At 45.7% G+C, this 17,231-nt stretch overlaps 1 protein-coding gene across 3 annotated transcripts in view; it reads left to right on the top strand.

Moving 5' to 3' along the window:
• Positions 1–17,231, top strand: part of LOC144773252 (ATP-binding cassette sub-family C member 5-like) — a 2,136,031-nt gene that overhangs the window by 1,264,402 nt on the left and 854,398 nt on the right. For all 3 annotated transcript variants that reach the window (XM_078658154.1, XM_078658153.1, XM_078658155.1), the window contains exon 15: positions 557–682. In XM_078658154.1, coding sequence (XP_078514280.1) covers positions 557–682 — 126 coding nt within the window. The remainder of the gene's footprint in view (positions 1–556; positions 683–17,231) is intronic.

Raw genomic sequence — 17,231 nt, 5'->3', positions numbered from 1 at the left:
AGAAAAAATTCTCCGGATCCAGTCTGACGCCTGGGTGTATTTCTAAGGTAAGGAATCTATAACTAACATATGTCTCCTACAGATACATCCTTACCGAAGTAAGTAACTTGTTCATCTCTTCCTGCACCAAAACAATGCTGGCTGTAAAGCAGGCCCCCTTGCACAATAGTGCAAGGGTGCCTGTGTTGGTGCTATGTTGCATTGGGTGCACCAGCGCAGAGTAGATATGGCACATTGCTGTCCTTTCCATTTGATGAAATGGAGCAGGTTGTCCTGCTGCGTTGTGTTGTGCCAAATATTAGTAAATCTGCCCCTTAGTGTTTTACATGCAAGTGGAACATTTTAGATCTGCCTAGTTCATCTTGGCATTGCAGGTGTTTACTCTAGCTGAATAGGATTCCATGACTATATAAAGAATCAAAGCAGAAATTGAAATGCTGAGCTTTGCATAACTGTAAGAAGTAGTGAGGAATGTTTTTGAAAAAAATGAATACATTTATTAAATATTCTGGAAATATTTCTCAGTTTGACACCAACCTTCTTGTGATTGTTACAGTACCTTGTGAACTGCGACGAGGTCTTATTTATGAAAGATGGATACATTGCTGAACAAGGCTCGCACAGTAATCTGATGAAACAGAAAGGAGACTATGCTATATTATTTAATAGCATGCAATATGCGGTAAGAAGATACACTGGTTATAGCGTCTTCCCTTAATTCTTTACCCTTATATAGTGATAGCCATCTTGTAGGCCCATTTTGTAGACCCATATTGCTCAAGTTACCTCTAGCATAATGTGGAGCTGACTGAATGAGACTTTAACGATGTATCTTGCCAATCCCTCTCACTAAACCTGACTATGGAAACACTAACTGACTCAGACACCTAGATATTGATGATGATGTGTGCCACATTGTTGAAACTTTGACTTGTGTCCAAGGTTGTAGGGTCAAAGCTTGTGTATACTCCCCCATTTGCTGTGACCGTTATGTCTGGCAACTGGTTAAAAAATAGGTTGGATGTTGTAACTGATGATGCAGACTTCGCAGATGTGGGTGCATTCAGGCCGACATACCCAGACCGTGAACTCTGGATTGGAGGTGTTACTTTGCTGGATATCCCTGTAGCGCTCAAATGTGACAAAATATTTGTGCCTGTGACCCTGTTTGCCATTATCCCCATGTATTAATAAGTCTATGTCACTGTGTATTTAAAGGTATCCAATTTTGACCTCATTTATCCGTGGAGATTAGTGTATGCTTACTGTATAGTTTCAAACACATTTATATTGCACTTATATGATGTCATGTAGAATGTAGAATATGGAGTGTTTTACTGGTGTTTCTATTATAGAGCCTCTAGTGGCGCGGGTTGCAAAGGGAATGCCAATTGGTGTTATGCCTTTGACCATAGCAGCCTCAACATTGCTGTGGGTTGTTAAATCTCAAAAGTATACATCTTTGTTCAATCAACTTGACTAACCTTCTGTTATTCCATTTGTGTCAATTTTGCTCCTGCCCCAGTACAACTTTCTGGTACCAGGAGTGGTGTGAACATTTTTGCCATTTGCGCGATTCAAATTCACAAACGACAGAAAGATCCACTGGTCGTATACTGCTATTTACCATCTACCACTTGTCACTGCATTCAAGGTGGGGGGGGGTGGGGGGGGGTGTTAAAAAAAAATCTAAAATTTAAGCTGCTGTGTTTTGGCGGACTGTTTGTGGCTTGTGCCAGGACTTAAGCTGCAGCAGGAGTCAAGGAGCTTGAGAGGGAAGGCCAACTGTTGCTGGCACATGTCTGTGCTTAGGCTCAGCTGCGCGAGTTGTGAGGCACATGGAAAGCTCCAACGCAAGTTCTCCCTTCAGCTGACAGCACATACTCTCCGTCCTTCACATTCGTCTCATATGACGCCCACTGGGACACAGACATCACACTAGCGAAGCATTCTGGGATAGCAGCCTGATGACTTCATGTGCATGGCTGCCATCTGTATTGCTTTTTTTTTTAGAACACCTGAGCAAGACTTCAAAATACCAAACACACTACAGGAACACATAATAGGACTTTACACACTTTAGAATACGAAAATACAACATAAACAAAGCTCGACACTCATTTGCCAAGTAAAGGGGAATATGTATTGTAGCAAGCTCCCATATATCAAATGACAATAATGCACATGTAAAGTAAATGCATATAGTGAACGTATGTACACAAGAATAAATTCATAGAAAGATAACTCCATGTACACAAGAATGAGTAATTTGAACTTGAAATACTTCACCGGTTGTCTGTTTAGCATCATCCTGGCCAGAATAACTGGGGAACCTGTAAGTCTCAGCAGGAGGTCTCAACCAGAAACAAAAGTCCTGGGCTGTGCGTCCACTCCCAGGAGAGTTACTGTAAAAGTGCCAAGAGGTCTCTGTCTTTATACTCTTTACTAACACAGAGAGGGAAATCTAGAAGCTCACCCTCCCTTTATCTGCACTCTGGGTGCTGGCTACACTTTCTGTGTTAAGGTCACTAAACTGAGCTGGCCATGCTCCGATTAGAGCTGAGGCAGAGATCTTCACATTCTTATCCTTGGACATCTCTCACGCTCGGTGAAGTGAGAAACTTAAGCAATCTGTATGTGTGCAAGTAACCGGGGCCTGTTTGCATTTGCAGCTGAAAGGCAGGGTCAAACCGACACAAGATGAAACCGTGCTCACAAATGTAATTAAAGCAACATGCAGTCAATGTTCAGCACGGTCTCACAATGTATAATTGCTTGTAGCATTACACCATCTTAAATTTGGATAAATTCAAAGAAATTTGTATGCTCATCTTCGCTTCACGATCGTTGCTATGACACTTACCGGCTACATTCAGTCTTCTCACGATCACTCCTATGGCACATGATATTTCAAGAATTCACTTTTATAGCCCATTCTCCCTCTTTCTGGTGACACCCTGGCATTTCAACAAATTGCTTTCTCAATAAGCACACATGGGCTTTATTTTTGCATTATCTGCAATAATTTTACTTTTTCTGCACATTCCCCTATTTTCCATAATTCTCTTACTTTCAGGTGACATTGTTCCATTTCAAGACATTCCTCTGTCAATATTGCAGCGTGTGCATTCTTCTTTATAACATTCTGTGGCTATAATTTTGTTTGTCTGCTGATTTGCATAATATTTACAAATTCTTTATTATGAACCACCTAGAAAGTTAGCACTATTGTTCAATCACGTAGGTGTGGCTGGGCAGAGTGTTTTCCACAATCTTCTCCTAGTTACAGCACCAGGAGGAGATATTCTGGAATGTTTAAATAGAAGCAAAGGCGAAAATGAAGAAATAATACTCTGAGGAAGCTAGTGTGCTCCTAGTGAGGCATAGTTTCTTCAAACGAAAACAGAGTAGCGATGAATCAGTGGAGGATTTCATTGCAGCATTACGTGTTTTGGCCTCTACATGTGATTTTTAGAATTCTCTCAACACATACATTTGAGACCAATTGTCTTTAATTGTTTCTAAAGAAAATGCAAGAGAGTCTATTGACTTGTAGAAAACCAACACTTATAAAACTAATAGATATTCTGAAAATAATTGAAAGATCCATTGTCTCGACATAAGCGTTAGCCACTCAAGAGGGTCTTTTTCTCCTGTGTCTTATATTTCTGAAGAAAATACTATTTCTGCCTTTAATACTAAAGGTCTAAAAAATGGAAGAAAGCAGACTGTCTGTTACTGCAGATTTAGAAATGACATCAGCAACAGTATGTCATGCCCTGCCATGCAAAAAAAAAAATTGGGAGTTTAAAAAAGTAGCACACTTTGAAGCAGTTTGTAGGGCACAAAAACCAGGTGGTAGCAATTTTGAGAATTGATAATGTGGAGGTTCAAGATAGCATAAATAACTTAAGTATGAATAAGCAAGAGGTTTCTATTGCACTGATAGATTTACAAATGTGCATCTCACAATAGCTGATGAGCACAATGATGTCCACATTGAGGGTCCATTTGTCAAGCAGTCATTGGGGGAAAGTCCCATGATTCTATGGTCGAATCCGAGGCACCCAACATGGTACTGGCAGGCCAGGTACTTTTAAACTTGAAACTCCAGACATGAATCAGCCTAGAAATGATGAGTCCTTCCTAGCCCATTGATCTGCTACACCTCATCGACTCATTTCACTGGGGGTGAATGTTTTGATTTGTTCTGATTCCATCCCTCAATTGTGTGTATTTTGCTTTCTAGCCCTAAGTGCGCCAGGTATGTGTAATGATGGGAAGTCCACAAGTGATGTAGTATTTATGAGATGCTTTAATCCAAGATGTATAGAGAGACCCCACCAAGAGCATCCATCATGGTGCTCAGCCCAGCCAACTGTAAACTCGCAGGCAGATCACCAACATTCTGATAGATGCATCACATGAACATTCTATTAGAGGTAGAGAAGGACAGCATAGAGAAATACCAAGATACTACATTATCCTCTCCTCTTAACGGAAAACAAAAAGCTAAAAACAGTAACGGAGAACAAGAGAAAATGAAAGCAAGAGAATTGAGCAAAAGGGAAAAAATGAACAGTAAAGAGAAAATATTCATAAAAAGAGGATAAAGAAAGAAGAATGGAAAAAACATATAAACCATCCTCCCTTCTTACACTATATAAACCATCTTCTCTTCTTACAGAACTTTAAAAAGAAGAAAACAAAGGAATACTATAGAAAAGAGAAGGAACAAAAGAAACCTTTGTTTCAAGAAAAGGGAAGATGAGGAAAAGTAGAGATGAAACCTCAGCAAAACACTATTACCTCCAAGCAAAATACAAAATGTAATGTAAGGGATAACAGTGCAAACAGTTGCAATAAAAATAGATCAAATCTTAACATATTTAACATAGAAAGCATAAATGCATATAAATAGAGAAAACATAAGTTAAATATGTGGATGTAAAACTTTAAAAACTTAGACTCTAAAAAATGACTGATAAACTAGCATAAGTGAATAAAAACACAATAATGCTATAGGACTATAATCCAAGCATAGCTCCTCTGAAGGAGACAAAATACGCACACCCAAAAGGGCATAAGACAAAAATACACGAGGTCCGTGTGGACAACTGACATAGTGCCAGGTGGGACTAAAACCCACAACAGTAATTTAAATTAAGTAGATGGGACTATAACCCACTACATACAAATGGGACTGAAACCCATGGCAAAAACATGTAAATTAAGTAGATGGGACTATAACCCACTACAAACAAATGGGACTAATACCCATAGTAAATATAAAGAAACTGCGCACGTAGGACTAAAACCTACTGCAAGTAAATGGGACTTGAACCCATTGCAAAAACATTGCAAAATAAACAAATGGGATTAAAACCCATAGTAAACAAATGGGACTGGAACCCATAGTAAATTAAACTGGTAGGACTAAAACCCACAGTATGCAAATGGGACTGGTACCCAATGCTAAAGAGTGAATGGGACTAGGACCCAACACAAACATTTGAATTACATAAATGGGACTTAAACCCACTGCATTGAAATGGGACTTTTACCCATTGCAAACATTCAAATTACACAAGTGGGATTCAAACCCACTGCATAGAAATGGGACTAAGGAACCCATTGCAAAAACATCGAAAATTAAAGCAGATGGGACTAAAACCCACTGCAAGGAAATGAAAACGGAACCCATCCCAAGTCATTTAACTTAAACATGTAATAAAAAGAGCAGTTGGGACTAAAACCCATTGCAAATGAATGAAACAAAACGTTGAGGTACACAGCAAAGTACACATAAGATAAGTGGCCTGTGAGGAGAAAAACCATAATACTATACTAAAAAGGAAAAAGAAACTAACTCTTGCCGCCCTGCGCTTATAAAATGCAATTCTTAGGCATGTAAGTATAACAATATCAGAAATTTACGCGCTGCACTGCCCCTTAATGTAAAAGCAAATAAATAGATTAAAAAGTGCAGCACAGGAGTGTAATCAATAACGTTTTAAACTGCCGGAACTCGATCCATGCCCCCGAGAAGAACATCTTCATTACAGTGAAAAATGCGCTGAGACAAAAAGAAATCAAAGTCCTTCTACTTCCCATCTCCGGCACCTTCAAGAAGGGAATGTACAGTAGCGCAAAAATGGTAAATGTCACTTGTCTCGCCGTCCGCTGCATTGCACTGACTAAACAACAGGGATTCAAGACGGCACTTCGTAAGGCTCCATGAAATTCATGAGGAAAATTGTACAGTACCTTAGAGTAGCAATATTCGTGACAACGCTCCGTTGGAAATTAAATGAGGGTAAACCTGTCTAGTCTCGTTGACGGCTGTACCATGATGAAAGGCAGGCAACATAAACAACGCTAGAAGTCACTGAAGTTTCGTGAAGAAAACATGGCGGCACGCACAGTGACGTAAGGCAGGATGGCTCACAGCGCTATTTCGCACCAAACACATCGGGAGAATCCGCAGAAAGGACGAAGGGTCACAGGAGTTCCGTGGATAATAGCAGATGAGTGCGTGCACAATGGACGACACGCGCTGAATTTAAACGGAGAATAGCAGTTAAACTGACAATAGCTTCAGTAGTACAATTTTTGCTCGATTTTCACTCAAAAACACAGATTAGTCTGTTTAAAAAAATTAAGAAATCTCCACAAAAATTAAACTTTGGCAAGTCATGGTGGTAAACGGGTGAAACAAGCAGAAATCACCAAACCACATCCATTGTTTACTCGAAAACATGGACATAACTCTGTAGAAAAAAAACCCTTCTTTTGGCAAAAACTTTAAATAAATAACAATCAATAGAGATAAGTCACTGCTGCCAAATGTATCCATAGTTGAACAGTCACACATCTTTCCAGAGAGATTAATGCTTACCCTCACGTGAAGGCACAGCATAGGATGAGCCAAAAACTGTAGAGATTTGGGTTTACTCTTGAGGGTACAGCTCCAACACAGCATGTAATAGGCTCTCCTTGTAAATAGGATAACAGGCAGAGTTGGCAAGAGGAATGCTCACCTTCATGTGAAGATAGAGCGTGAGTCCCAAAGTCACAATAAAGAGGCTTACCCAGCGTCAGGGCACAGCTCCAACTTAAATTTTGTAGACTCACTGGTACACAGGTCAACTGCCAGACTGCTGTGGGCGACCGGTTGGTGGTCACTGGTGGGGTCATGTTGGCAGTTGGGGAAGCTTTTCTTGTTGCAGGAGGTCCTTTCAATAATTTGTAGTTTTCTTTCTTAATATCTTCTAGTTTGAAGTACTTCTTGACTTGACAGGTGTAGGTTCTTCCTTAAGATCGTCGCCATGACGTCCAGCCAACTGTAAACTCTCAGGCAGATCACCAACATTCTGATAGATGCATCACATGAACATTCTATTAGAGGTAGAGAAGGACAGCATAGAGAAATACCAAGATACTACAGTATGCCCAGACGTGGGTCCTGGGCTCACTGTGCCACTGGAATCAAGCTATCCTCGCTGAAGAGGGGTGAAACTCCGAAACCGGTCCTAGGATGCTTGTTTCCGGTCCAGGGAGGACCTGGTTTGGCAGTTCGGGCTGGACTGTTCCCATAAGGCACAGGGTCAAGACTGATTTGCATATGGCCAGATCTAAACTGGGGTGGCATTGTGAGCAAAAGAATGATGGATTTAACCCAGATCTCTTAACTGGGCGTGAATGTTTTGATTTGTTCTGCATTCCATCCCTCAATTGTTTGTCTTTTGCTTTCTAGCCCTAAGTGCGCCAGGTATGCCCAGACGTGGGTCCTGGGCTCACTGTGCCACTGGAATCAAGCTATCCTGGCTGAAGAGGGGTGAAACCACGAAACCGGTCCTAAAATGCTTGTTTCTGGTCCAGGGAGGACCTGGCTTGCCAGTTCGGGCTGGACTGTTCCCATAAGGCACAGGGTCAAGACTGATTTGCATATGGCCAGGTCTAAACTGGGGTGGCATGGTGAGCAAAAGAATGTTGGATTTAACTCAGATCCCTTGAATGGGGGTGAATGTTTTGATTTGTTTTGCATTCCGTCCATCAATTGTGTGTCTTTTGCTTTCTAGCCCTAACTGCGCCAGGTATGCCCAGACGTGGGTCCTGGGCTCACTGTGCCACTGGAATCAAGCTGTCCTGGCTGAAGAGGGGTGAAACCCCGAAACCGGTCCTAAAATGCTTGTTTCCGGTCCAGGGAGGACCTGGCTTGGCAGTTTGGGCTGGACTGTTCCCATAAGGCACAGGGTCAAGACTGATTTGCATATGGCCAGGTCTAAACTGGGGTGGCATGGTGAGCAAAAGAATGATGGATTTAACCCAGATCTCTTAATTGGGGGTGAATGTTGTGATTTGTTCTGAATTCCATCCCTCAATTGTTTGTCTTTTGCTTTCTAGCCCTAAGTGCGCCAGGTATGCCCAGACGTGGGTCCTGGGCTCACTGTGCCACTGGAATCAAGCTATCCTGGCTGAAGAGGGGTGAAATCCCAAAACCGGTCCTAAAATGCTTGTTTCCGGTCCAGGTAGGACTTGGCTTGGCAGTTCAGGCTGGACTGTTCCCATAAGGCACAGGGTCAAGACTGATTGCATATGGCCAGGTCTAAACTGGGGTGGCATGGTGATCAAAAGAATGATGGATTTAACACAGATCTCTTGACTGGGGGTAAATGTTTTGATTTGTTTTGCATTCCGTCCATTAATTGTGTGTCTTTTGCTTTCTACACCTCATCTACTGTCACTACAACTCTTCTTGCTATATTATACTTACATGTTCTTTTGCTTTCCTTGTCATCTTCCTCTCCTTACTGATTTCTTGCAATGGTGCTGTTCTGATACCCTACATTATTATGTCATTAGGTACCTAGTGGTATTGTTATCTATTGCTGATGTTTTACCACAATTGCCTCCCCATATGTGTGTTGCAATTCTCTGTAAAGCGCTCTGATATACTCTAGGGTCATGTTTGCGCTATGCAAAACTTTTTAAATAAAAATAAATAAATAAATCCCAAACTATTTGGAGATCAGGACATTGATCTACTTGGTTATTTCAATTCCTTACTACAGTGCCTGGGCAGGAGTGTTTGGACCAGGGTGTATGTGGCTGTCAATGGCAGGGATATCATTGGCTGGAAAGATTTAGCCAAACTGGGGATTCAATTGAGACCAGGACATAAGGATCCCATTGTGCTCAGGAAAATGCCCCCCCTATGCATAGAGTCTGACTCAGGTATGCTTCCTTTCATGGTGTCTAAATTTCCTATGGTCTTTAGAAATGAAGTAGAAACTGTTCTGGGTTTTGAGCATGGTATACATTTTGTTTAAAAATGCCACACAGTTGATCCACAAAGTCAGCCAGTACCGATTAGCATATGTAAGGAGCTTAAAGTACTTTTAGACAAACTATCTGAGGAGGGAATTATTACTCTCACTAATTTGTCTGCCCAGAAAGAAATGGGCGATCTCCGTTTGTGTGTAGATTAATGATCACTTACTGGTAACATCCTTATTCACTGTCATCCTCTACCACACATACAGGACATGGTAGCCAATATAAGGGAAGCTAAATATTTCTCAGCCATTGACCTCCACTTATCCTGCCATCAAATAGCTTTACCCATAGATGTCACGGTCTCACTACCTTCATAACGCCATTTGTGGCCCACATGTATTTAAGACTTCCGTTTGATCTCGCCTCGGCAGCATGCGTGTTGCAGAAAACTATAGATATTTTGTTTAGAGATGCTAGCTATGCACAGGCTTTTCAAGATGACATTTTGATGTTCACCAACACTAGAGAGGAACACTTAAGAGTTCTTGATAGGATTTTAGGAATTTTAAGGGACAGAGGCATGAAAGTTAAACCAGGAAAATTGAGATTTTTGGTCCAACAAGTTGACTATCTGGTGCATTCTATTTCTGCTGATGGAATCAAGCTTACATTTTGCAATTTAGAAGCAATTGTCAAAGTACCTACTCACAAAGGCAAAGATGCCCTAAGATCCTTTCTGGGCATGTGTGAGGACTATGCCTGAGGTGTACCATGCTATAACTTAACTGTACAACCATTATGACCTTTACTTACGAAAGGTGCAAAGTCTGAGTGCAATAAAGTATGGAATGAGGAGTTCTCCAGCATTAAGGATTTAGTGGCCAATTCCCCAGTCCTTAGTCCTCATGTCTCTGGTGAAAAATGCTTCATCACAGTGGATGTTAGTCGGAAGGGAATTGGTGCTGGTTTTGGGCAAAACTATTCCATGGCAAAGAAATTACCATAGCTTTGCATCCAGAACACTGTAAGAGGCAGAAGCCAACTACAGTACCAACAAAAGGGATGACTTGGCCTGTGTTTGAGCAGTCCAGAAATGTAAGCCATATTTTTGGGGAACAACTTTTGAAGCCTTTACAGATCAAAAACCCCTGGTTCAGCTTTTAAGTAGGAATGGTTTAGGTGAGGCTTCTGCTCACCTGGTACACCTGCTTTCAGAGCTGCAGGAATACAATATCTGTATTAATCTGTGCTCAGGGTGAAAAGAATTTCCATGCAGACTGCTTGTTGCAATTGACATTGCATGAGAGTTGTACATTTGATAGAACAGAGGATGAATATGAGTGTGTTGTAGCAGCAATTGATGATTGATGCTGTTTCTGTACTGAATTTCTCTGTTTCTGAGCAAGAGTGGCTTGAAGCTACCAAGAATTATATAGTTCTTAAAGAAGATTTCAAATCGGTAAAAAAAGGATAGGCGCCTCTTTGCAATCTGCCTTAATCATTAAAAACCTTTGCTCAGATTTCCGCAGAATTTTTATTTGAAGAAGACGTGTATGTTAGACATGGTCATTTTATACCACCCATGATCCTGAGGGAACGCCTAGTCAATTTTGCCAATTTGGTGTACTTAGGCATTACAGCTGCATTACAGCTGCATGTAAAAAAATAAGAGAACATTACTGGTAGTCCTCTATGATTGAACAAGTATCTTCTATTGTCAATCAAGTCCCCATCGTATTGTCTCTGATAAACATTAGAAACCAGTAGAGAAACCCCTTCATACAGTCCTTTACCAGAAGGTCCATGGCACAAATTGCACTTGATTTTTCATGTCCTTCTGACTTATGAACTTCTTGCAACAAATTTGTATTGTATTAGTTGACTATTTCTCAAAATGATTATATTTGTCATTCGTCGAATCTGCTTTCACCCAGGTTGTCCTTCAATTCCTTGAAGATGTGTTTTATCTAGAAGGAGTTACGAAAGAAATTGTAAAAGATAATAGAACTAATTTTGAATCCAATGAGATGAGTTTTTTCTAACTATGCACAACATCAAATGTCTTCAAGTTGCCTTGTACAGTCCTTTGCCCAATAGTCTAGGGGGAAGGCCAAATTGTGTTCTAAAAGAAGGCTTCAAACTGCTCTGGCATCAAGGGCCGATGTAAAACAATTTTGAAAAAAACTAATCTATGCGTATCTGAAAGAGACACTTTAGTGATAGATTCCTTACCTTAGAATATCCCCAGGCGTCAGACTGGACCTGTAAAGTTTTGCTAGCAGTACCCCTGGACGTCAGTGGGTGGCGTTGCGCGGCTCCGCGTCCATCACTGGCATTGTATGCGCCGAGATGACGTTACGGAGACTACTTAGGCGCCACCCATGCGCGCTGACATCAGTTCTTTCTTTTTACGCGCCAGTAAGCGCAGATCCGGTTAGAGCATGTACCTCAGTCTTTTTTTTACTATCTTTTTGAGACTTTTGTCTCGTGTTGGTTGTCTCTGGTGTGAGTAGGGTTGCCTGGTTTTAAGTCTTGCGGGTCCTGCCATCGCAATATGTCGGGGCGGACCCTCACGACGTCTGTCTCAACTGTTTAGAGTGTGACCACAACTCTCGGTCCTGTCTGGACTGTAGGGCTATGGCCCCGAAGGCCTTGAGGGAGTGGCGCCGGAAGTTGCTTGAAGTTTGGCACTCGTCCCCGCGCCGTTCGAGGTCCAGGGGTCATTTCCGTGACCGGTCGCGGAACCGTCCTCACCGCTCTTCGGAAACAAAGTCTTCACCCTCGGATTAGGGTGAGAGACGTCACAAAAAGAAGTCGAAGAAGCGTTATCGCTTTCCGACATCCCCCCGTCAGTCCTCGGATGCGGAGGAGGGGGACAGGGTCTCCGTCTCTGCGGCTACTTTGGAGCCTGGGAGTACTGCGGCCTACCCGCCTTACCCGGGTCCGTCGGCGACTCCCGCACAAATGCAAGAATTTCTTGCTGCCTTGGACCGCCTGTCCAGGCCTCTGGCTCCTGCCGGTGCGCCTTCGGGCCCTGCGGTCCCGTGTTAGGATCCTGCTGGTCCGTCCACCCCTCTGGCGGATTCAGCCCCGGCGCCGCCTGTGGCTCCGGCCCGGGGGATCCTGCGCCCCTGGCTCCGGCCACGGCGCCAAGAGGTCCCATGCTGCCTGCTCCGGCCCGTGCCGCCCTCGGCTCTGCCGGCAGCGCCACAGTGGATACCGCTGGTTCCGCCTCTGCCCTGGTTCCCGGATGGTTTTGCTCCCGCCTGGGATCCGAATTGGGACACGGCGCCGCCTTGGCACCATCCGGCGCCGTTCCCGGCGCCGTTTCCACCCTCCCTGATCCCTGCGCTCCGCCGGCAGTGGAGGACGATTGGGAGGGGTCCAAGGACCCTCTGGCTCGTCATATGATTCTGAGCAGGACTGGGTGGATAATTTGGAGGAGGCCTGAGGCCTTGACGTCTCCTCTGATCCGGGGTTTGCCTCTCCTCCGCCCACTATGGAGGAAGGTGCCTCGTATAAGGTGGTGCTCCGTCGGACAGCTGAGGTCCTTAACTTTGATCTCCCCACGGTGTCTCTTAAGACTAATCTTCTTACTGAGGTGCTCCAGTCGGCGTCCACTTCATCGGAGCCACTGCTGCCCTTTAACGATGCCCTCACTGATGTCTTGTTGGGCACTTGGTCGGGGCCGGCCACAGGGGCTCCTGTGCATAAAAACGTCACAAGGCGTCATTGCCCGGCGCCGGGTGATCCTGCCTTTCTGACCACCCACCCAACGCCTGAGAGTCTAGTCATTCAGGCTTCAACGTCCCAGAGTGCTTTTCCCACTGCTCCGTTGGATAAAGACTCTAAGAAGTTGGAACAGTTTGGCAAGCGATTGTTCTCATCGGCCAGCTTGCGGCTGCGGTCGGTGAACACTGCATGCCTTTTGGGCCGCTATTCTCACACGGTGAGGGATACAGTCGCTGAGGTGTTGCCTCGGTGCCCGGAGGAGGTCCAGGCTGTGCTGTCTTAGGCTGTGGCTGAGGGTAAGGACGCGGCTAGGTTCGCCATTCGTTGTGGCTTGGACACGCGGACTCTCTCGGTAGGGCAATTTTCACGTCCGTGGCGCTTCGTCACCATGCCTGGTTGCGGTCCACTGGGTTCTTCCTGGACGTCCAGGGCTCGCTCATGGACATGCCCTTTAATGGCACCAGCCTGTTTGGCGATAAAGCCGATACTGCTCTGGAGCGTTTTAAGGACTCTCGGGCTACGGCTAAGGCCTTGGGCCTTTCAACCGCGCGCCCGGTCACGTCTACTTTTCATTCCTTTCGTGGCCATGGCAGATGCGCCCCTGCCTGTTTGTTCAGCTAGAAGCCTGCGCAGAACCTAGCTCAGCGTGCCCGTGGGCGTGGAGGCAGCCAGGGTGGCTCCGAGGGCCGGCGTGAGGGACAGTCCACCTCTGCCCCTGTGACGTCAACCTCAAAGCCTTCCTAGTCTGAGCTTCAGGTCGTACCCCACGCTGGTGGGTGGCAGTATTCGCCATCACCTTCTCCATTGGTGTTCTGTCACCTCCAACAAGTGGGTGCTGCAACTCGTCCGGAGGGGTTACTCCTTCCCCTTCGTGTCTACCCCCCAGCCATGCCAACTCAGTTCCACCACATGTCAGGGGATCACTTCACACTTCTCCAACAGGAAGTCATGGCCCTCTTGGCCAAGGGGGCCATCGAGCGCGTTCCTGGTCCGGAAGTAGGCTCTGGTTGTTATTCCCACTACTTTCTGGTCCCTAAGAAGGACAAAGGGGCCCCATCGTAGACATTAGGAACGTCAATCCCTTCCTCCGGAAGGAGAAGTTCAAAATGTTGACTATGGCTCAGGTCTTGGCTGCCCTCGACCCTGGAGACTGGATGGTACAGTTGGACTTGCAGGACGCATAATTTCACATCCTTGTCCTGCCGGCCCACCGGCATTACCTGCAGTTCACGGTAGGCCAGGAGCATTTTCAATTTGCCGTGCTCCCTTTCGGCCTTACCAGTTCCCCTCCCAGCTTCAGACCACAGCCGACCTCTTGCATTTGTCGCACCTGAGTCCCTCTCAGAAGCTCCCCTTCATCGGAGCAGTTCTGGATTTGAGGCGGTTTCGGGTTTATCCTCCTGAGCAGTGAGTCCGGGATATTCAGGCTATGATTCCGATCTTTCAGCCTCTATCCCAGGTTTCGGTCAGGATGACCCTCCGACTTCTGGGCCTGATGGCCTCCTGCATCCTGCTGGTGCGACATGCCAGATGGCATATGCGGGCTCTGCAGTGGGACCTGAAGTTCCAGTGGGCACAGCATCAGGGCAACCTGTCCGATCATGTCCAGATCTCGGAAGGCACTACACAACAACTGCAGTGGTGGCTCACGAATTGCGATTGGGTCAATGGCAGATCCCTCTCCCTTCCCCAACCAGAGAACACAGTGGTGAAAGATGCGTCCCTCCTGAGATGGGGTGACCACTTCGGAGAGGCGGAGATCAGAGGCCTCTGGTCTCCGGCGGAGTCCCGGCTCCATATCAACCTTTTGGAGCTTCGGGCGATCCGACTTGCACTGAAAGCATTCCTTCCCTCTGTCCGGGGAAGTGTAGTGCATGTGTTCACGGAAAAACACTACCGCCATGTGGTATTGCAACAAACAGGGCGGGTGGGGTCCTGGACCCTATGTCAGGAGGCTCTGTGCCTCTGGACGTGGCTGGAACATCAAGGCATTACCTTGGTGGTTCAACACCTGGCAGGTTCTCTGAACGCCAGGGCGGACGAACTTAGCCGCTTGTGCTTGATGGATCACGAATGGCGTCTGCACTCGGATGTAGCACAAGGTCTCTTTTAGCAATGGGGAGAGCCTTGGTTAGATCTATTCACCACTGAAGAGAAAGCGCTCGGGTTGGAATTTCCAAGGCGGCACTTGCTCTGCGACGCATTTCGTCGCGAGTGGAGTTGCGGTCTATTGTACTCCTTTCCGCCTATACCACTTCTGCCCAGGGTGCTGAAGAAGATTCTGCGCGACTGGGCCCAAGTCATTCTGGTAGCTCTGGATTGGGCACGAAGATACTGGTATCCCGAGCCACTCAGCATGGCAATCGATCCCCCTATCCGACTGCCTCTTCGGGAGGATCTTTTGTCACAGCAGCAAGGGACGGTCCTCCACCCGAACAGTTCCAGTCTCCACCTCCATGAGTGGAGATTGAGAGGCGACAGTTGACAGCTTTCGACCTACCTCCTGAAGTCTGTGATGTCATTCTGGCAGCTAGGCGTCCCTCCACTAAGACGGTATAGGCATGCAGGTGGAACAAGTTTGTGGCATGGTGCTCAGCGAAGGCTGTGGATCCCCTTTCTGCCCCTCTTTCCGAAGTCCTTCTGTTCCTTCTTTCTTTGGCCCAGCAGGGCTCTGCTCTGGGCACTGTCAAAGGTTATCTCTCGGCCATTTCCGCCTTTCTACGGCTTCCAGATCAGCCTTCTCTTTTTAAGTCTCCGGTTGTTAAGCACTTTCTAAAGGGCATAACGCACATGTTTCCTCCCGTGCCATTCATCATGCCTCAGTGGGACTTAAATCTTGTCTTGACATATCTGTTGTGCGCTCCATTCGAGCCCCTTTAAACCTGTCCTTTGCGTCTTCTTACTCTCAAGACGGCTTTCCTGGTAGCTATCACTTCTGCCAGGAGAGTGAGTGAGCTCCAGGCTCTTTCTTCTAAACCTCCTTTTCTTTTTGTTCATCCGGACAAGGTGGTTCTGAGGACTCGTCCTTCTTTCTTGCCTAAGGTTGTCATGCCCTTCCACATCGAGCAGACCATCACATTGCCCACCTTCCTTCCGCATCCTTCAGAAGAGGAAGAGAGGCTCCACTGTCTGGACCCAAAACATGCGCTCTTGTTCTATCTGAAACGCACACAACAGTTCCGGGTGGATGACCAGCTTTTTGTTGGCTATGTGGACGCCCAAAAAGGTCGAGCCGTGCACAAACGGACCATCTCTCGGTGGGTCGTTCTCTGCATCAAGGCCAGTTACTTGTTGGCTAAGAAGGAGCCTCCTTTGGGGCTGCATGCCCATTCCATCAGGGCAACGGCAGCCATTACTGCCTTGGGACGCGGCGTTCCCTTGTAGGACATTTGCCAGGCAGCTACTTGGGCCTCGCTGCACACGTTTACCAAGCATTACTGCCTTGACAGTCAAGTCCGGAGAGACCGCTTCTTTGGCCATTCGATTCTCCATGACTTTCTAGTGTAATCTGTTCGCAGACCCTCCACCGGGGTTGGGATTGCTGGGGTATCTATTCTAAGGTAAGGAATCTATCACTAACGTGTCTCTTTCAGATGCACAAGTTACTACTTGTGTAATGGTATATCTGTAAGAGACATTAGTTAGCTATAGATTCCTTACCACCCCACCCATCCTCCCCGTTCTGCGAACTCATTACTAGGGTTAAAGACATCCCTTTCAGGGCCCTAGTTTCATGGCATCAGTAGTCGGTTTCTTGCATGGCTCTGCGTTCCTATCGTGAAAAATCGTTCACAGAACTGACGTCAGCGCGCATGGGTGGTGCCTAAATAGTCTCCGTGATGTCATCTCAGCGCATACGATGCCAGCGACGGACGCGGAGGCCGCAACGCCACCCACTGACGCGCAGCGGTACTGCTAGCAAAACTTTCCGGATCCAGTCTGACGCCTGGGGATATTCTAAGGTAAGGAATCTATCACTAACTAATGTCTCTTACACATATATCGTTACACAAGTAGTAACTTGTGCATTATTCTGCCCACATTCCACTACTGGGATAACTCCCTTTGAATTATTAAGAGAGAGAAAATGCAGATGTGGAATGTTACCAAATTGGTTGGACAACTTGGTAAGTGATTCAAACCGTAAAAATAAAGGTGAGGAGACCTCCACTTTGATGGAGAGAGTAAAGGATAAATAAGCTAAACAGGAACAAAATTGT

This window comes from Lissotriton helveticus, chromosome 8 (assembly GCF_964261635.1).
Source record: "Lissotriton helveticus chromosome 8, aLisHel1.1, whole genome shotgun sequence".
In the NCBI taxonomy this organism is placed as follows: domain Eukaryota; kingdom Metazoa; phylum Chordata; class Amphibia; order Caudata; family Salamandridae; genus Lissotriton; species Lissotriton helveticus.
This window is presented reverse-complemented; position numbering and strand designations above follow the sequence as displayed.